This window comes from Neodiprion pinetum, chromosome 3 (assembly GCF_021155775.2).
Source record: "Neodiprion pinetum isolate iyNeoPine1 chromosome 3, iyNeoPine1.2, whole genome shotgun sequence".
NCBI classification, from domain to species: domain Eukaryota; kingdom Metazoa; phylum Arthropoda; class Insecta; order Hymenoptera; family Diprionidae; genus Neodiprion; species Neodiprion pinetum.
Genome location: NC_060234.1, coordinates 25,671,331 through 25,692,467, shown reverse-complemented (window position 1 = coordinate 25,692,467; position 21,137 = coordinate 25,671,331). Strand labels below are relative to the sequence as shown.

Below are 21,137 nucleotides of genomic sequence, written 5' to 3'. Positions count from 1 at the left end.
ATGGTGAAAAGTGAAGAATAAGAAATATTCTGGAGTTATAGTTTTATAATCTATAAAAAAAAAAAAAAATCGTACGATACGCGATAGACAAGATGGACTGTTTGAAGCCCCCCAAGTGTATGAGTGTAGGAGGAAATCTCAGTGAAAATTGGCGCAAATTTAAACAAAGCTATGACATTTATATGAAAGCGTCAGGAAAAACAAGTGTCGAATCGGAAATGAAAGTCGCGATATTTTTAAATTTAATTGGTGAAGATGCGGTTGAGCTGTTCAACACGTTCAATTTAAGTGACGCTGACAAAACGAATGAACACAAAGTGATTGAACATTTCGAAGCTTACTGCGTTCCCAAGAAAAATGTTGTATTTGAGAGATTTGTGTTTTATAAAAGAGATCAACAAGACGGCGAAACTTTCGAGCAATACTTAACAGATATTAAAAAATTGTCCAAAAACTGTCAATTCCAAAATTTCACGAATCAGATGATCAGAGATCGCATAGTACTAGGGATAAGTGATTTGACATTACAAAACAGATTGCTCCAAATTGATGATTTAGACATGGAAAAAGCAGTCGATTATTGCAAAGCCGCCGAAGCATCAAAAACTAAGGCAAAAAATGTGCAAGTCAAGTCCGTTCAAGGTATGAAACCGTGTAAGAACAAAGGGGACAAAAAGAGCAAAACATCCGAGGGAGGTAAGAAAACTGGGCAGTTCAACTATGGAAGGTGGGCGCGAAGACATGGGCCTCGCCAGGGTCCTGCTTTCAGAAAGAAATATACGAGCTGTGGGATGTTCAACCACTTTTCAGTTTCCTGTCGCTTACTGAATGTCAGAGAAACACAGGAGTCTGAAGATATTGACATTGAGACGTAGAATGACGACTTGAAATTACTTCGATTTAAAATATACTGATGCATACTTGGGAGAAGACATTGAATTATAGCGACTGATATAATAAAGAAATAACCGAAAGCATTATATTAATAAACATGGTATTTGTGATAGTCTTACAAAGAGATGGATTAATAATTTTCCATTTGAATCGCGTAAAAAATTCATGTCACTTATGTTCGTCTATGTCTACCATAGTACAGTAACTTGAACAAATGCAGTCAGTGCAACTTTACAGCGTTTCCTTAATTTTATTTCTCGACTACAAAGCACGTTCTCTCGTTCTAAGTATTGCCGGCGTTAATTTCCTGCAGTAGAAATGCATATAAAAATGAAATATTTTCTTGACTCAGTCCTTGGCCATTCTTTACACCGGCTTTGGTACATACGTAGCTATATAAACTATATACTAAGGTTCGCAGGGAGTGCCAAGTAAGCAGAGGTAAGTATAAGTCGGTTGGGTTCGTTGGATGGCTTCAAGGAGGTCGAGCTGAACGAGGAAAGGGGTTGGGGAGAAAGACTGCAATTAGTCAACGGAAAGTGGGAGCGGAATTTCATCTTGCTGGGATTCACGTAAATACTATAATTTATCTTTTTCCCGCTGGAGGCTGTCGCTCTACGTAGCACAGATAACCATTGGCGAGAATGCTGCAACAGGGAAAAGCACTGCAGCTGACTTTTCTTCGGGTCTTTGGTGAAAAGCAAATTATCGCATCTTTACCTTTAGCAACTTATATCCACCAGGATTTGTACACTTGCCTAAAATAAGACTAGCTGCTGAACATAAAACCAAAATGAGACATTACGCGGGATTCAGCTTTCGACTCTCACAATGAGTCTGTTTCTATGCGAGTCTGTAATTCAAACTGTAACGATATTTTAAATTCAAAGTGCCCGCGAGGCTTTGCTTGACACAACCATCTCGATCCAGGCGTCAGGCGGGAGAAACGGCTGAACATTTTGAAGAGTCTACGGGAAGACGCCCAACCAACTGGTTTATAATTTCCAATAGCGATTATTCATTCATTGCAAACGGGAATTAAAGCAAAATTCACACATCGACTTCGCCAGTTAATATCCATACGAATTTAAACCTCATTTTGGAATCGCCACGAAGAAAAGTTAAAAAGATAGTGGATTCCAAAGCTTATAAAAAGACTCGCATATCACACGGACGATTACACGACGGAGCTGCTGCCACATATTTAAATAAAGGGATAAGTGATTTTTAATATATTTATGGATGATCAACTTTTTACCTCATCACTATAGACAATTTTATAATCCCAGTGTGAATTTTGGCGTATTTTATCTTAATTTATTTGTGAATGTTTGGAATGAATGTGTGATTTTAATTATTTTGACGATGGACGGTATTTAACGAGGTATTACATATTATTTATATTTCATTTATATTTTATTTATATTTAATTTTTCCCAGTTATAATCAATGTCATATTTATTATCGTTCTCGTCATTTTCTTTTTCTAAGCCTGTCCATCGATTTCACGTCTTTTCTTTTATTTTGACAAAAGATTCAAATTCTTCACCGTCCCCTTATTTATATATCCTATTGATACATGTTTTTGACCTCCCACATCAATCATAATAGGCAAAAACACAATAAATAAAAACAATTATTTACAAAACGTATGTACTTATTTGAGATGCATCGATTGATTGGATTTCGATTTTTCGGACATCCAGTAGGTCAAGCTGGTGACATCCTACCGCCTTTTTAGTGGATAAGTACCACGTGAGAGGATTTTCCAGACCTGAAAATTGTTGGATTAAAAACACAGAGCGAACATTCGATACCTACCCTCCACTCAAGCACAGCCAGAAGTCCGTCGGGTTTATTTTTTACTTCTGTTCTTCTGGGTGTTAAAAAGCTTCAGCTGAACGTCAATAAGCCTTGAATTTTGGAACGTACAAGTTTTACACTTACGTCCGAATCGCGAAATTCTTCAAGGGCGTTACATATACGTGGCTATTCTAATAGTATTACACAATTATAAGCACAGCTCCCGAAATGAGATGGAAGTTAAGATGCATTCCTTAGACTTCTGTAAAATTACTTCCCTGCCATCTTACATGAGTCAACGGTCTCGTAATTAATATTTCAATACTCGCTGCTCAGAGCAAGTCAACTATTCAAACGCTGGGATTTGTCATCTGTTTAATCGTTCATTCAATATCGTTTTCACCCCAACTCAATTGGGTTAAAGACATACTTACCCACACTTGTCGGATGTCTAATTAACAGAGAGAACCTGCCTTATTGTTGGAATAAGACCGTCTGCGCCCTCCAATCAAAGGGGGGAATTCAAGCATGTTGTATGTATCTAAGACCTTCGCGAGTTTTGATGGATACATTCTAAATTACATTGGTTAATGTATATAATATATACATACAGGGTTATTTATTCGTTGCTGAATACCAGCCATATACCAGTGTAGAATTGAAAAATATACCGGCAGCGAATAAATGACTCTATATACATTTAATGTAATCTGTAGGAAACCAGTATGCAAATGGTTTTGAAAAAACGGTGATTTTTAAGTATTTTAATTCGAAACCTTTTCGAGTCTGTATAATAGATACTCATTACATAATTACAGTAATACAAAGTTGCATTGAATTCCGTTATCCGTCAGTAGCTCATAAAAGTACCAATGCATTGGCTGAGTCAAAATAAGCACGCCCTATTGAAATTGTTCATATGTCAAATCATATAAAGTTTTAAAAAAATCTGACATGCAATTTATTATATGATTTATTTTGTAAATTCGATAAAATATATAAGAAATTACGCAATAAAGTACAAATGCACAAACAGTGAACTATGTGAATTTTGGTCTAGTATATCTGATGATTCGTGTTTTTGTAACTTATTATGTGATTTCTTACACATTTTATCGAATTTACAAGATAAATCATGTAATGCCTTACACGCTGAATTATTCAAAGACATTTTATGATCTAAAACTGAAGGTTTTCAGTAGGGCGTGTTTCTACAACAACATAAAATTGCTACAGTTCGTATTTTTCGTAGACGATTCTCCCCGGTTCCCATGTTTCTAGAGCGGCATATCTTACGATATTTATAAATTTCACCAGAAACGAATATCATTACAACGATTTCGTTGCTAACGTTCGATGACCCGTTAAAACCGTGGTGGGGGTTTCATGTTTAGATTACCCGTGCTCGTACACTGTAAATAGTGTATACGTAACAACAGGCGACGATATCGCACCGAGTTATCGGCCAGGCGTTCGATATTACGGCTGAAGACGGTTTATACGAAGTCACCGAAAGAGATTCGCTATCTTAAGCCATTATAGAGCCAGCCCCGCTGTCTGGTAAATATTTCAATTTTTGAGGTTATAACCGAGCTCCGAAACGACCGATCTAATTTAATTAGAAAATATTAAAATTCAATTTAGCTGCAGGATTAGATCAAGAATACTTGGCTTGCTAATTTTAACTATACGTCGTATACTGCCAAAGTGGTCTTGAATCAGACAGTTTTCAAATTAAATTTTCATACGGAAGACTGGCGTCCTTTTCTTTTTATTATCCAAGCAAGCTAGGACATGGCAAAGTACCTATAAAATGTACTAAATCATGTTTTAATGGAAAAAAACCGCCGAAGATCGTTTGTCCTGCAAATCTCTCTGCGATGTGATGGAATCTTAATTTCAACGATATTCCACAGGTTTTTCTAGAGTCAATAATGGGGATCTTTCGAAACGAAAACCGGAACCAGGCTCTCATCTTTTTTCCCCACCGATCGTGGGTAGTCTCGACAAAAACATCACCCAAGCATATGAACTTGCAAGTGATACGGTACCCACAAACGGCACGCTGAGACTGACATGTGCATTTGTACGCAGAGTACACGAGTTAGAAAGGGTGGGGATGTTCGGCAGCGCAGCGCGACAAAATATTCGATTGCTCGGCGTTCCTCCGAGTCCCGGGGGATTCCCATTGGTACCAGTTTCTGTATTCGAGCTTGAGACGGTTGCCAGTCGCCAACGACACTAGCGAATATTTCCGTCCAACTAAAGGTTAATTTTATATCCAGTAAATGTTTGAGGTCCACGTGAAATCCGTCCATTGATATTTTTCGTTCCGTCCGGCTGCAGCGTACGGGTTCGGAAAGGTCATGACCCAATTGGTCGGCGGCTGTGGGGTTAGGGACGTTCAATTTGGCCGCCAGAAGAGTTCGATCACGTGGTCAGCCGCCAGCGGCCCTACTACTGCACTAATAGCTGGCCATAGTGCACGGAATAATGGCTCTTCGGGTGCCAGCTGTACTGTACGCCTCGCGACCGTCGCGTCTGTCCGAACGGCGTTTTCAAATTTCGAACGTTTCATCAGCGAATCGAGTTCGCCGGCGGGTTCGTTAGGCTGCACAGATGGGACGAACAATAGAGTTTGGCACACTTGCTGAAGGTCCGCGTTCGAGTTTTCACTCGAATAATTTCACTAACAAATTGCTCTGTAAAGCACTCTTTTCACTGTTTTATACTCGAAGAGAACCCTCGTGAAAACGTGAGGTAGAATTACCGCACCGGTAAACCGATATGTACATAGTGTCACGCACTGGTTTGAAATGTGATCGAAGCGCCCTGCAGCGTGATCGTGGAAACACGCTAGAAGAAATCAAATTATCACGTCGAAGTCTCTGATTGGACTTTGTGTAATTCTCACGTTTAAATTCGTAATATTGGAAATTAATTTCGTCATATTGAATTCGCAATCATAGTACATCGTTACACGTTATCCTCATGAATAAACCGATTTTATTGCCATAATTCGGAAGTATCACGAAAGAATTAAATTGCATATTTTAATGAATTATCTATCTTCTTAGATTGTGAAATTTGTTCTCATTTAAATATATTCAAAATTGACGAAGATATTGCAGTTTACAGGTTACCGAGTTATGGCATTGCAATGCGTAATTTTATAGGGTTGTGACGTCACAATGAAAGTATAATCTGTTTCGAATAAGACAAAAAAAACCACCAAATACTCTTCAATATTTTTTACAAAATACAATGAATATATCGCGATAACAAAAATTTAGTCACTGTCTTGATTATTACATCGGTTTACGGTCTACTATTGTGGATACGAAATATTAGATAAAATCGGTGGCTAAAATAGGTATGCCTGCAACTATAGGGAAATAATTTGATAAAAGCAGCTGATTATCAAGAGAGATTTGAAAGTTTGGTTTGCATATGCAACGGTGTCAATTGATTAACGAGTATGAATGATGTCAAGAGAAAACTCCGAAAGATGAATATATATTTATACTCTTGGTCTTATAGTGAGAAAATCAGATCTACACAATAGAATAGCAGCCAATAATTTTTCAAGTCGTGCAAAGATACAGACGCGTTCTATCCAGAAGCTCTAAATAACAAATATAAATTGCGGCCGACCACTGGCGAAATAAAGCATTTTTCGTAGAGAATAGGTCTAATTTATCGCTCGCACCCCCACAGTGCTTAAGGCTGTGATAGAATATAATATTTTTTTCTCGCTCCTCTCAGACATATAAGGCATAGCCTCGATTACGAGTTTTAATGTTATCATTCGTTACACCTTTTTATATCAAAGCTATTTACACCAACCCGAACCATAAGTGGAAATCGCCAATACTTATTTTCGGGCGTGTGCGTAGCTCGAGAATAATCTGTGGTCCAATGGCTGGCGACTAATAATGCGGGTCTGATTTTAGTCGGCAGCTAAAAAGTGACGGGCGAGCATTTAATAGATGGTCACGCGTCGCGTAATTTGCTTTCCAATTTGCCATGAGCGTTTTTATCGGAAACGCAGTACAAATTGAGGCTCGTGTATTGCGCCGCGGTGCAACAGAGCATGAATAACCGCGAGGCTAGGGCTGGTGAAAGACCAAACAGCATTGCCGTTTGTGAAACGAGAGACATGCGAGGGGTTGCCGGGAAAAACAAGCGACTGTCACGAAAGGGGATTAAGAGGGGTAGGTAGCCCATGTACCAGCCGAGTCTTCATCCGCCACTGCAAACCCTCCGCCCCGGGACTTCCCTGACTTTGCAAATAGATCGCTGTGACGTTCGCAGTTAGACTCGTCCTAGTAAAAACAATTTCAACTTTACCGGGGATTGTGGTCAGCTATTGGTATTTTCTCCGCGAACACTCCACGGAGATTTTCTATTGGTAGACGTCTAGCCGTTAATTACAATAAACTTTAACATACGGACGAAGTTCAACAGAAACAGCTGCAAGTGAATGCGCTTGATCTGTTTTTTTGCAACTTCTCCATGGGGCGAAATCAAACTGTGAAACTCGGTGAGCTGAGTGATCAACTGCGCATCGGAAAAACAATTCAACTCTATTGGTCGGCGAGATAGTACCGTTTTAATATTTTTAGTTCCAAGAAAATAATGTTTTATGATAACAGTTGATAAAAAAAAAAAAAAGAAAAGTTCACCAAGCTTTCTCGAATCACAAAGCCCAGTTTAACAGCTGAAGCTTGAGTTGGTCAGCCTGCATGAATATCCGGTAAAGCTGGTGCGTTCACTGATTGTTCCGTTATGATTGTGCATGATTGAGTCGGCCCGTCAATCTGCTAAGTTTCATGGTTCCCTGTCTGTATAAACATTTAACGGATGCTGCGGTACGCGATTAGTTTCGTCTCGCGAGCTTACAGCTATTTCAAACACGAGAATTAATCGTGTACTGCATTCACATATTTGATTAATAAGCCGTATAAATTCAATGATGGATCGGTACAGCATTCAAGATCCTAATTTCTATCTTCATAACGCGCCATTATACCCTTGCAATGCACGCAGCTTGATCAGAATCGTTAATTTAAGGGTGATAGATTTTACGAGTATGACGACGCCGCGACGTACAGGTAATAGCACCCTGTAACGGTTTTTTTTAATTCAAGTAACACAGTAATCTAATGAAAACACATGTTCACGATGCAGCTATTATAATTTTAGGTTGTCAAGGATGAATTAGGGTGATAATTGCTATTCATTTGTTGATTGGAAGATAATTTGTAAACTAACATGAATCTCGACATGAGGTGAAGATCGTGGCATTCAAATGCCTGTCTCTTTTATGGCTAGTATATGCTCCGTGAATTATTTAAAGTAGAAATGTAACGAGCGAGACAATATTAAGTTGACGTAGTTTATTGACTAGATAATATACCTCTATCTTACCTAACGAGGCATTCCCTAGAAACAATTTCGTGTAAAAGAAAAAAAGAAACCAGTTAGCAAACGGTTCATAGTAACAACTCGCGTTAGCTTTGGTTGAGTAATCAAATATTGGTTGCTGTCAGGTCAGCCGTCAAATAATTACCTTGAAGTCTTCGGACGGAGTAAATATTGAACCGACACATCTGACGTTTGATGATTGTACCTCCGTAATACATAGTCGAGTGGTAACGTTGACGTTGAAGTCTTCACATTTGGTTTGATACTCTGGCCGAAATATGGGCATGAATTGCTCGGTATCGGGTGAAAAAGATTTCTATTTACTTCCGTAATTCAGAGATCGACAGATGTACGTATATATATATATATATATATACAATATAAGCACGCGTACGAGATCGAAAATGAATAAGCACATGTAATGGCGAACGACGTGTTGTCTGTAATCAACTGACACGTGAGTGTTCGGTTACCAAAGGAATACCGCCTTTGGCATGCGAATTTTTACTGGGCAGCTCTCACAGAACCATCCGAGCTTTCATGCTTTTGGAATGCGGAGGGTTGGCCGCGGGTGTACAGACGATATTTTAGCATTAGGGGCTCCACGTCCTGCATGCTAAAATCTTCTCCGTCGCTATGTATGTGATCCTTGTATCGCTCGTATTTGCCTCCTCCAAGTTTAATACTCTTGGCCTTAAAGTCAGTACGCGCATGCAGTGACTTCCAGACCTCTCCAGAGCTCCATCGTCGAGTAACAGACTTGTTACAGTGTGAAACAATTTCCGGTCTCCCCGGTACAATGCGCTTCGAATGTAACGCGAACTGCAGGATTCGATTTGGCAAGGCGGCAATGGCGGAAGGATTATTACAACTTACCCACTGCGTACCAAATTTATGTTACAAGACAAAATATTACAGGCTTCGGATACTTGAAGGTGTACATGTGGCGAATCCGCAATGATGAAAACTATCAGAGGTTGTTTGACTAAAGCTGAATTGCTGAAATATTAATTTTAGACTTGCGGTGCCACGTGGCTGTATCTAATACCTCATACTTCAAGAAATCCTCCAGGGTGCACGAGATGATTACCACCCCCTCGGTGTGAGCCGACGGGAACGAACCTACGAACGAGTTCATGATAAAATACGATACAGCCGTTACGCGAGTTAGTACCTCACGTATTTAGCATAAGACTTACCCCCTCTGCACCATGAAACTCGAGACGTGCCCTGACGGTTTTATGGCATTCGATAATGCACGGGCGCAGCTGGCAGGAGTGTGTTACACTTACCGATGACTGCAAGTATCGTTGGTGTGTAAAATCGTACGATGCAGTGGTAAATAGTCGCCGCTGTACCACGATGGAGATTTTTAGTTTGCACATCGGTTCTGAAAAATTGTGATCATATGAATTATTCTACGCCTGAACATCCACATATGACAGCAAATTTCAATTCCTGTAACTAAATATAATGGTTTCAAGCGCATACAGCGAATTTAAATCCCGATTTTTCAGAGAATGGGTCTCATATTTCTGCGTAACTTGAATAACACCCTATCAGTCATGGTGTCAGCCCCGTAACTTTTGTAACGAGAAGGCCGGCTGCTCAATTCATGTCAAACCTTGATTCATTGCAACTCTGATTATCAATCATACCAATGAGCATCAGTTGACGCGACCAATCATCTCATTAAAGTGAAACGAATCGCTCAATTTCAATTTTCCTACTTCACGTTGGAAAGAATTCAATTTGAGGGAAAATCAATCTGCCTTAATCCTTATCAGTGCTTTGCCGAAATCTTTTCACTTTTGAACAGTGGGTTGATTTGTTTAAGATATAATATCCGGTTCTTAACGGCACTATCTTAGTGTTTGATACAATAATAACTGCAAGTGTATAACAAGAGTGCTCGTGACAAATGAAACACAATTTACTGCCAAACTATCCGAAGCCATTACGATCAGGTTTGAGATTGTCCCAACCATGACTATACAAAGTGTACGAAAACAACGTCGCCAGTACGGTTGCTGTTATATTAATATGATTTATGAAGGTAACAAGTTATGACGGCACGGTGGAAAGTTAGTACAGTTGGCCAATACGATGATAAAAGAAAAGATAAAGTTTTGCTGAAACTCACTCGTAAGTTGACACTTGCCTCCGCGTGTGTATCGCCCAGTGGAGCAGTTGTGCGATTTTTACGCCCGCGTAGCAACTCTAGACGACATTCGTGTGTCGCTGCCCCGTTTCCTAAGGGACCAGGGACAACGAAACCCGGAACGAGATCAACGGGCAGAGGCCTTGGTCGTCAGATTCCTGCTTTCTGACAATTCCAACAAAAGAGAGACGCCGGAGGCAGAGAGAAAAGTATCTTCGGTGCTCGATGCTGGGCCACGTTGGTAGTTGGTGAACTGGTGAATACTTGCTAATAAAAATAGCTGCTCATCCGTCCTACGTGCAGCTGTTTTATTTCTCATGTCGATTTCTTATGTACCCTCGATATATATACTTTTACGATGGTGGTGGGAAAGAAGACTGGAGAACGGTTGGCTTGATCGTGCAATTTATATACGATTCGCGTACGATGTAATGACTGGGTCGCTGTCGTGGTCGTTGAGAGAACTTTAAAACGGCTGATGCAATTTCTGCCTACTGTTTCTATACTGCTTTTACTATGGCTGACAGACTTCTTCGTTTGCACTTCACGATCTTCGGATTTCCCGTACCCTTCTCCCTTCGTCCCGTATTGCGATGTTCGATCGATTTTTACTACTGGGATATGATGCACGACACCTGAAGAATAAAGGCATTTTCAGACATTGTGTCACACGATGATCGTTGGCAAAGATGACTTGTTATACTTTTTCTACAGATTCGTATAAATTTACGGTAACAATATTAGAATATACTTTAATTAGAATACTGAGTCAAATTGATTCCTCGATTCGATGCAGAAGTAATGTGCTGAAGATTGTGAAGCAAAAAGTACGCGAGACGGTAATTGTCACGTAGTATTACAAGTTGTTCAATTTTAGTCTTATCGACAAGCGTGTTAAAAAATAAAACAACGCGTTACCTTCAATTTCCAGGAGCAATTTTGGAACACGTAAGATTTAACGACATACGTCCAAGGCATTAAGGATACTACAGTTAGGCCTTAATACAGCCTCGGACGTTGGGACGATCAGGTTTCGTTTAAGGTGTGGTAAAACGATGGGCACAGTTACGGGGTTAATAGCAGCTCTAATTGGGTGCTTAGACCGAGCCAATCAGCCTCCTAAAACGCCCCTCTCCTTCCATCCGCCCGATTTTATTACGTTAATCGTAGAATTTCACTTGTTCTTTTTATGTTTATCGATAATTTTTTTCGCTCTTTTCTTTATTACATTGTATACGTGGGTTCATCTAGATATCTTGTTTTTAGTAACGGTTACATGTCAAAGTCAACTATATGGTCAGCTAATTTCCGTCATGGATGGCCGAGAGATAAAGCAAAAAAAGGGACACACCCGATCAGGGTGATGTCGTAAATATTTCTCGTTGAAGCCAAGTCTTACCAAACCCTCGTTATTGAGCCATATAAGGGTTTTATGATGCGTACCAAGATGCAATCACTACGATACAATCGGCAGTGGAGTACCCGTGCCATATATGTACTCGATGAGAGACACATATGTGGGTAGGTACCTATAACATGTACGCGATTACAGAGTCAGCAACCATTTCGAATATATTCGTGTAAAAAAAGTTGAAATACAGAGCACAAGGTATTGTTAACACAGCGCCAAAGGTACCAGGCAAATACAATCGGTACAGGGAAAACGAAAAACGTTTGGTTTTGTTATTGAATCGGATATATACGTACACGATTCACGGAGATGTTTATACACGGTTCGACGTTGTTATTTCAGTATTTATTTTCGTGGGGTGCGATTTCTTGGGTCTCGACTCTCAACTGCTCGCGCGACGAAATATAATTCGTGAATAAAAAGCCGTCATCTGGAGTCTTGGTACCTCTCCGAGAATGGAAGCCTCTCAGGGATGTGCCTCGATATTCTTCTCTTTGCGTAGAGCCTCTTTTGCGCCTTTCTTTCGTTTGGGTAGACTTACCCGGTACACTTACAACTAGATATCATAACGAGGAATACAGGTGATGTTGAACACATTGGTGCGATGCCTCCTTTAAACGATGTAACGCCTCCAAAGAATGCTCGCTACGGATATTGTACCCGTTCGACTATAAAAGTGAGAAAAAGTTTCGGAGTTACATACACATTTCACGTGTAAAATGAAAAAGGAGAAACAAGCGACCCTGCACAGGTTTTTGCACCTATTTAACAGCGTGGGCGGTAAATACCTTCCCGCACACGGCTCGAATACTCCCTCGGGTCTTGCGGCCAGTGAGCCGAAATGCTGTGGCCTGAAAAACTGTCGAATTGTTTGACAGGAATAGGGGGAAACCGGGGATAAAAGGGGGTAGCCGTTATAAGCGACGCCCCCTGCCCCACATTGCAATTCATCCTCAACGTTGAGGCACATTCCGAGTTGTGAGTAAGCATAATGGAAGTGAAGTTGGGCTTGCAGTACCTACTGTTGCTGAATAGAAGCTTCGTTAGGCTTTGTCTGAGTCTAGAGTACAGCTTTGCAAGCTATACTCGAGCTACTTGAATTATTCCGTGACGCAGACTGTGGCGGGTCAGCATCCTCTGTATACCGCGTACTTCCGCTCAGTCGTTTTCGACTGTACTGAATTTCATACTGTTATAAATGTATGAAGTGTTTACAGGCAAAATAGTGCCCGTGTAAACATGTCGAAGGCACTCGAATCAATGATTTTTTTTACAGAATGGGAGGGGTGCCAATCTACGAATGTGCAGAGACAAGTAAAAGGATACGAACTGTAAGTGCAGATTAACAGAATCCTAGAACCAAGTTTTGCAAATAAGTTATTTCAAATTGGAACGTATAACTTATCCTCAATTGAATTCCGGCCATTAAAACTTCTTCGCGAACGACCCGTAAGGGTTTACTTAAAAAAGTAGAGCAAATACTCACTGTACGTTTAGTCCAATCATTTTTCACAGCAAAAATTAGAACATTGTTAGTCTGAGATGTTTAATTGCAGGTCGATGTTAATTGATAACCAATGAATATAGTTACAAGCATTTTATTGAATGATTGTAGTTCTAAAATTAAAATAATCCCGGAAAATCTAAATCACTATTCATATCGTTAAGTTTTCTTCGTTTGCGTGGAAAATTGATATTGCGAAAAAATATTTAATTTATACTGGTCCCATTACAAATACGCCGATCATGCCTGCTGAAACAATTAGTTACAGACCGTCACGAACTATTAAAACAAGTTACTTCCTGCCAGTTAATTCAAAACGCGACTCAAAATTCAACAATTCACAAATTTACATCAGCAACTCATCAAATTTTATCAAAGACACATAATTCTTACATCGAGTACAAGGTTTGATAAATACCCTTTCACTTCTGCTCCAGAGGATTCATCTAGTAGGTACATGCAAAACTCAATTGTAAATGCATAGCGAAGCGAAACGGGCATAATGGTTGGCTTTTAACAAATCGGGCTAGGTTGAATCGAAATCATATCTATACCTATGTAGATACGTAAGTTAAACTTCGAGAATGATACACAAGTCGATGTGTCACCGTCGGGTCGAGGTCTGTTTGTGGTATACATGGATGGGGCGATCAATAAAGTGGTGGTTCGGTGACGAGGGTGGCATCTCGCCAAACAAACATGCGATCGATCAAACGTTTTATTTTTAATTTTTCAGATCGAGTTCGTCTGACAGGCGTTCACAACCCCGAATCGGGGTGGAAGTGTCGGCTTCACCCCCGCCGAATTAAACCTATTTACATATTTCATACGGGACATTCCACCCTGCGCTGACCACCATAATATTTACCATTTGAAAAATGTTTTTCCCTTGAATTTAAGCAGCGTGCGATGCCACCCGGGGCCGGGTTACCCGACACGTCGGAGTTTTTGTGCGTCAAATATAGACTTAGCAGTGATGAATGGATGGCGCGACGGTATGACAACATGTATTAATGGGGAGGGCCCAACCGGACATTAGGACATTAGGGTGGCGGATTTGGAGAGACGAGGAGCTCGCAAAAACACATTTTTTATCGCCTTAATTTCGTCTTAAATATTATCCCCCGAGCAATCCAAAGGTTAATTAAAAACGTCGTCAACGTTATTCCGGAAGTTAATTGAACGCTGAGATTTTCAATCATTGTTCCGCACGAAAAAATTAATCGAAAACTTTCGACTCGTGGCTTAAACGGCAAGACGTATTCCGATATCTAAACTTGAATAACAGTCACCGGGAGTGTGTTTCTCCTCGTTTCCTCGCAGCTCGGTAATCAACGTCTCAAATATCGGATAACCGAAGAACGCAATACATTCGCGATACGGAACCATGCGGAAGGCGTCCTGCAAACTACTCGAGGCGGAATTGCTATTCAAGTCACAATGCTGAGCCCGCAATGGTCTCATGTCGCCCCTTTCGCCAGGCGGCAGAATGGGAGTGAGATTGCCGAATGTCTTTGGCTTGAAGGGGTGACCGACAAGAGCTCGGAGGAAAAGGTTCCGTTGAAAAGGGTTTGAGAGAGCTTTCAAGGACCCGCGGCCAAACAAGAGTTCTGTTTTTACTGACACATTTTGTCTTTCATCCGTCTATTAATGTTGTACAAACAGAGTCGATACTCGCTGCAACTTTTCGCTAGTTCGAGTAAATCGACGCAGGACGGAACCTTCTCCTCATTGTTTACTCGGACACCGAAAAAGGCTCTCGAGTAGTAAAATCTTACAGTTTAGTGCCCGCGAATTACGATAACGAGAATCTAATCTAACACAACTCAGTCGAGGATAACGGAGATTCGGGTTCTTCAGATCTGTCACGCTCGGAATTTGCCGGAGAAAACTTTGAAAGAGCTGAACAACCTGCCGCAGGGATCATTCTGCAGAGAGAATGAATGTGTGGAGCCGGTTCTCCGTATACGGTGTCTCGGAATTCTGGCTTTTATCTCCCCCGCCGGTATTTTCAATTGCGATTCCATCAGATTTTATTGCCCCACTTAACATCTTTTTACGAACCTATTGACTTTGACTTAGTTAGGGAGAGAAAAACGACGAGAAACGGTGGGACACACTAAAGGGAAAGAAGTGAATAAAATTGAACGGAAACGTGCCGATACATACGTGCGCAGAAATGTTAACTACACGGTATTTTTATTTTGTTCACGGATTTTGGAGTCAACTCTTTGACTGAAAAATTTCCACCCACAACTCCACAGTTTGACTTTGAATGAAAATGATCCGACTCACGATCGCCGTTATTCACCGGTTCGCTCACATCTTCGTTTTATCTATACACCGGCGTTTTAATATTTTTCTCACGCGACAATTCTGATCTGACGTGATCGGCATGAAATCCAATATCTCAGTCTCTGGGTCACTTGGTTGTGATCTTTGTCAAGTATCGACGGCCAAAGTACAGCAGGTTCAGGTTGACAAGTTTACATTATCCTCTCGTGGTGTCAATTGGCATATTAAAAACTTTACGAAAGTTCATCATGTATTCATTGGATCACTAGCACTTCGAAAAGCGTGCAGGAATTATACTCAACGTCATTTGGCGAGGGGATATAAAACGAACGCATGACAGGAAAAATTTATTCACCATTGATCTGGAACTGAACAGACAGCGGCGTACTAAAATGTGAAATAGATATTGGGTCTAGATAACCCGAAGTGATTTCGAGACCATATTCGCCATGGGTCAGACTTCAGTTCCAAACCTGTTCGTCACGGGAGCGTTGAGCTTTTAGCGTCATCTGATCACTATTTTTGTTTGATCACGGTTACCGCGTAACATTTTTTTTTTAACCATTGTTACAATTTGCTTTTGTGAGATCTGATTTAACCAACAAAATATAGTAAGCTAAGCAAACAGATTTAATTTAACAATATCCAGAAAATTCAGCATTGATAATTGTAATTATACTAAATAGTTACTTGCACGTACCACATTTTCATGTATAATTCTGAGAATATTTAAATTGTTATTGTAACGATACCCATTTTACTATGATTTTCTAGTAACTATACCGTATCCAATTTTTCTTAGCGTATACTAACAGTAACTTTGCGTTGCGTCAATAAAGTCTCTAAACTTTTACATCGGGAGTGCAAATACTTGTTGACACTTCGATTATGCATGAAATTCTAATCGCATAGATAATTGAATAACGAAATTTCAGAAAATCTTCGTAGCTACGAGGTATAAAATAAACGTTAGGACCGCGTCAATATCGATGGAAGGACGTCTCATAACGCGAGGAATTTCTGATATTCAAAAATGTTTTCCAATATGGCATCCGTTTAAGGGGGTAGACACAACAAAATTTCAAAATTTGTAAAAATTTGATTTTGGGAATATTGCATCCTTACCATATGCTTCGAGAGGTCGGTCGTTCAGAAATTCTTAAAATTGATGAAATAGCAACGAAAAGTGTAAAGGCGTGCGGATTTTCGCTGATAGTACTTTCGATAAGTAAAGTAAGATAAAATGTGAAGGTTCAACGCACGACTCGCGAGACTTGACTCGTTAGACTAAATACGATTTCCAACAAGCTACATTTTTCGAGACTGCGTCCACGACATTTGGTAACTGACTGACAAATTTTCATCAAAATTGAAGGAATGGTACACAAAACTATTATTTACCACGTGTTTGAGCTGATTTGTGATTTTTGTTGTCAAGCCAAAGTTTTCAACATTTTATGTGAAAGAATGGCAAAATTGCACTTTTATAGGCATGACTTGTCTGATTTTTGTTACTTACAAATTTTGCTCGATCACATTGAAGATATTATCCTTTGATTTGTAAAACCCTTCGGTCATTGGTTTCGGAATCTTGGCCTTCGAGTAATGATGGATTCAAGCGTACCGCAAAGTACAGCTTAAAGTTTACTGCTATAACGTCAGTGTCTGTGATGGTTCTTTTTGTTAGAATCAACGGCAACAAAATAATAAATAAGACTGAAAGAAAAAATCTTTCTACCTTCATTTATCGCTTCCCAAATTAACATTGCAAAATAGCGTATATTTCAAAGCTTCAAAGGTTGTTTACCCGCTGAGAAAACGTATTTTTGTGGCATGCATCGTCCCTTCATAGAAAAAAATTCCACCGCAAAGGTCTTTCGGTTTTTCTAGCGATCCTGACGAGGCTTCTACATATAGGCGTGTACACTTGTCTGTAGTAATTCTGGGACGCTTTATTTTTTGGCCAAGTCGGTTACGTTGGCAATTCTGAATCAGCCCGCAGCCCCAACGCCGGCCGGCCGCAAAACAGTCTCAATCTGTGTCAGGAAGTAAGAGAAAACTTGCTTATCCGGAGACGAAACTCCGGAATAGAAAGTTAGGCCAAACTTCAGCACAGACTTAGTAGTGAAGATTTTTACCACTCATTCCGTCTGTGTTCTTTGGTCGTTCAAATATTATGATTATTAAGTGCTGACCAGGTGTCGACAGCTGCCTGGTTAACATATTTCGAACGAACGAAAAACAGGAACGCAGCTATTGGAGGAAATCGGTACTACCAAATCTGCGCCAAAAATAGGCGCAATTTTTCCTGGCAAGCAGGCTTGACTTTAATCTCCTTCTCTCTTACTTCCTGATCTTTGTAAACGTAACGTAAACCATGACCGTTGAATCTAACCCACTAGTATAAAATTCAACGGTGATGCGGGCTGATTTTGCATTGCCAACGTAGCCAACTCTTCCGAAAAATTAGCCGGTATAGAATCACTGCGGGCCAGTGTACACGGGTACATATGGAGATACCGAAATGGCGGAAGCCCCCGGCGGTCAGGCACGTATTATTCCGGACAAAGAAGATCGACTGACCCGATGTTACCATTGAACGACGCTGTGAGGGTATGACTTACGCTATTTACTCATTCCGGCGACTTGGTACCGCCGACCTGGTCGGTCTCCAAGGTGGAGCACGGCGTAGGTGTAGGTGTGGAATGAAGACCAAGCCGATGCTTCCACATTTTGCCAACGGCGTCGTATATTTTCCCAACTCAGACAACCGGACCGCCGTGTTCGTTCGCTTGACCGCGAGCCGGAGAATGCGAGGGGACGTAGAGGAGGGACTCTCGACCATCGGACTCTCCCTAACTCTTCTGTGACCATTTTTCTGATTTTTATTCCTCTCCTTTTATTTTATCTCCATTCTCTGGGAGCCGAGCGGTGGAAGCCCGCAGGTCGAGATCACATACATTCTTACCGTCGTCCCGTGGGCCCGAATTTTATTTTACTCAATTTCGCGGCTATCGCTGCCAGCGCCGATCGTCGACTCCTACGGCTGTCGTATGTGTGCATGCATGTACGTGTGTATGTATACCTTTAATGCGCGTACGGGCGAAGCGATATATCTGCAGGAGCAATCACCGATCAACCTTGACTTCTTCATTTCCATATCCTATATCTCGAATACCTTGCCCTGATTGCTCGCGTGACAAGGAAAAATTCATTTCGTCGACTGGAATTTTATACCGCACGAAGTATGGAAAACGCAACCGGCATGCCAGGTTACCCGGGAAAAGGAGAAACGAAACACCGACAACTTGATGTAAATATTAATAAATGTCGTTGACGGTAGGGTAGTATTTTGTGCTATTGATTTTAGAGTGAAATACTACAAATCCCCCCTGGATTTCATTTTATTCTACCCCGTCTTATACCTCCGGACTCTGGAGATTAAAGTTTAAATTATTTCGAATGTAATTGAAGTACACGAAAAGAAATAATGATCGGAGTACGAGAGAATTCGGAAAATTTGGGCCAAGATAAAGAGAACTTCGTGTAACAAACTTTTTACCCTTGTGTTTTTTTTTCACCTTCAAACGATAAAGAACATACATCACTGCACTCTTTACCTCACTCTTAAAACTGATTGCCTACTACACCCTTTTATTCTTGTACTTCCTTAACTTGCTTAAGAAAATGGTTCCAAAATTATTAAATTGTAACCGTAATTCGTTTTTTTTTTTATTTCTAATCATCATTATACATTGTTCGACGAAAACTCCTCGGTCGGACTTTGGTTTCCATTCACTGCCTCGAAAATGGAAAAGGTTTCCGCCAGCGTCATGCAACTTGAAACGTACGGGTTAAACAAATGCAGAACAAAATATACGACGCACGGTATAATTTAGAACATTGGTTAGAAGTTTTTTTCATAAAAAAAATTAAATAAAATAAACAATAAAGAAACGGAATTTTATTCTATATATATATATTTAACTACTGATCGCGTCAGTGGGATTCATTTACTGTAAAGCTACAGAAATGGTGTAGATACTGTAAATATAGTTGAATTAATTAGCACGTTTGGCCAACTCGGTTAGACTCCTGAATCCAACATTGTACCTATACCATCAGATGCTGGAATACGGATTTATCTCGTATCAATTTATTTATTATTGAGCCGAGTACGTTCGCGGTGAGTTATATTGGCCAAGGTAAATCCCAGGGTGCAAGTGTCAAGGGTCATTAACACTAAATTCTGTTGTACGAGACGGTTAATTTTACTCATTCACGGTTCACCGCGAGCACACTCGGAAATAAATCAGGAAATTTGGCTCGCTCTCGCGACAGGCATGCGTTATTGATAGTGGGCGGTATAATTCTTCTCAAACCTACAAATTACAATACAAAAGTAGACGCAGGTGCGCCTGGCTTCTAGGCGAACAGTTGACCAAGTACCAAGGGTTTGAGTTCCGCTCGTGGTGCTCGAGGAGTTTTAGGCAGCCACTGAATGGAGGAGAAGACAAAACTTCGGTAGGTAAGGTGAAAAGCACAATAGCCCCTAGCTGCTTGACAGGAATAAGTATTTATAGTATGTATACCTTGTCCAACTTCTGTGGAAGACTTTCGGTAACCAAACTCCCGGCTAAAGTACAATAGAACGTAAAGTCAAAGTGTATTGTAACGTCTCGATTTAGCGGCTGGGCGCTCGTGGTGGAACGTACTTCTTTATTCTCGAGTATTGGTTGGCCGTGATAATTTCATTCAGAAACATCTCGACGTTGTTGTATTTGGTTTATTCAGCTTTTAGAGCTTTCGAGGTTTCACACACCTGTTTATATTCGCACGGTGACTTGCCCCTATCTCTGTATAAATTATTCTCCTGTACATTATTCTATCTCTTTGTTTTACTCTTATTCTGTTTTTATTCAATAAAAAAATTTAACATCTCTCTGTTCATGAGCTATTTTTTCATCACGAGCTGCTACAGCTCTTGCTTTCGCTGTTATCTGTGCAATACTTGCTAATCCTACTGGCTTGAATTGTTTTATATTAGCGATTTTCTCACTCTTTCTTACTTTACTAGTTTTAAAACACTCGCTCGCTAAGGCTCGCTCGGGGTCGGATGCCTAGTGTAACTGGTTTTTGTGCTCGTGCGCTCGCTTACTCGTTGTCAGTGTTTTTCAAGATGAAATAGTTGATGGGGAGACTGAGGCACGATTACTCCCCAAAAAATCCTGCTATTTGCTTCACAGAATGAACACTGTCTTTGTGGATGTGTGGCAAACCGAATCTGCCCGTAAGATTTTTTCTATACAATGCTACAAATCACGTTTACACATGCATGTAAGTATAACGTATTGTGATTTTATAACAATAAATTTCGTCAAAAAATACCACAGTACAATCAGCTAAGTGCTAACAGATTTGAAACACTACGCACAGCAATTTTAGCTCTGATTGACCGACGTTGATGTCATGTACGAGTATTCCTATGTATACTATGCCAACCACTCACCAATTGCAATTTGTTGATCCTGGTCGTTCGGTTTCTTTTTCCGATTCAAAATGTTATCTGAAGCATGCATATTGGTTTGATAGTACAAAACATGACGGTTTGAATAATCAAGCTTGTAAACTTGAAAGTTAGT

General features: G+C 40.3%; 1 protein-coding gene and 1 long non-coding RNA gene across 4 annotated transcripts in view; one reads left to right on the top strand and one right to left on the bottom strand.

Annotated features, from left to right (window-relative positions):
• The first annotated feature begins 92 nt into the window (after nucleotides 1-92).
• LOC124214406 (uncharacterized) lies at nucleotides 93-875 on the top strand. The gene has a single exon (XM_046616677.1). It carries the CDS (start codon nucleotides 93-95, stop codon nucleotides 873-875), a length of 783 nt encoding a protein of 260 aa, XP_046472633.1.
• Nucleotides 876-7,963: 7,088 nt separating this feature from the next.
• LOC124214200 (uncharacterized) overlaps nucleotides 7,964-21,137 on the bottom strand; it is a 60,826-nt gene continuing 47,652 nt past the window's right edge. For all 3 annotated transcript variants that reach the window (XR_006882097.2, XR_006882098.2, XR_011176684.1), the window contains exons 4-6: nucleotides 10,268-10,920; nucleotides 9,324-9,514; nucleotides 7,964-9,246 (exon numbers count right to left, since the gene is read on the bottom strand). This is a non-coding gene — a long non-coding RNA (uncharacterized lncRNA). The remainder of the gene's footprint in view (nucleotides 9,247-9,323; nucleotides 9,515-10,267; nucleotides 10,921-21,137) is intronic.

Bases quoted from the DNA above. Each gene is read 5' to 3' on its own strand.
- LOC124214406 (XM_046616677.1), top strand. From the start codon at position 93: ATGGACTGTTTGAAGCCCCCCAAGTGTATGAGTGTAGGAGGAAATCTC.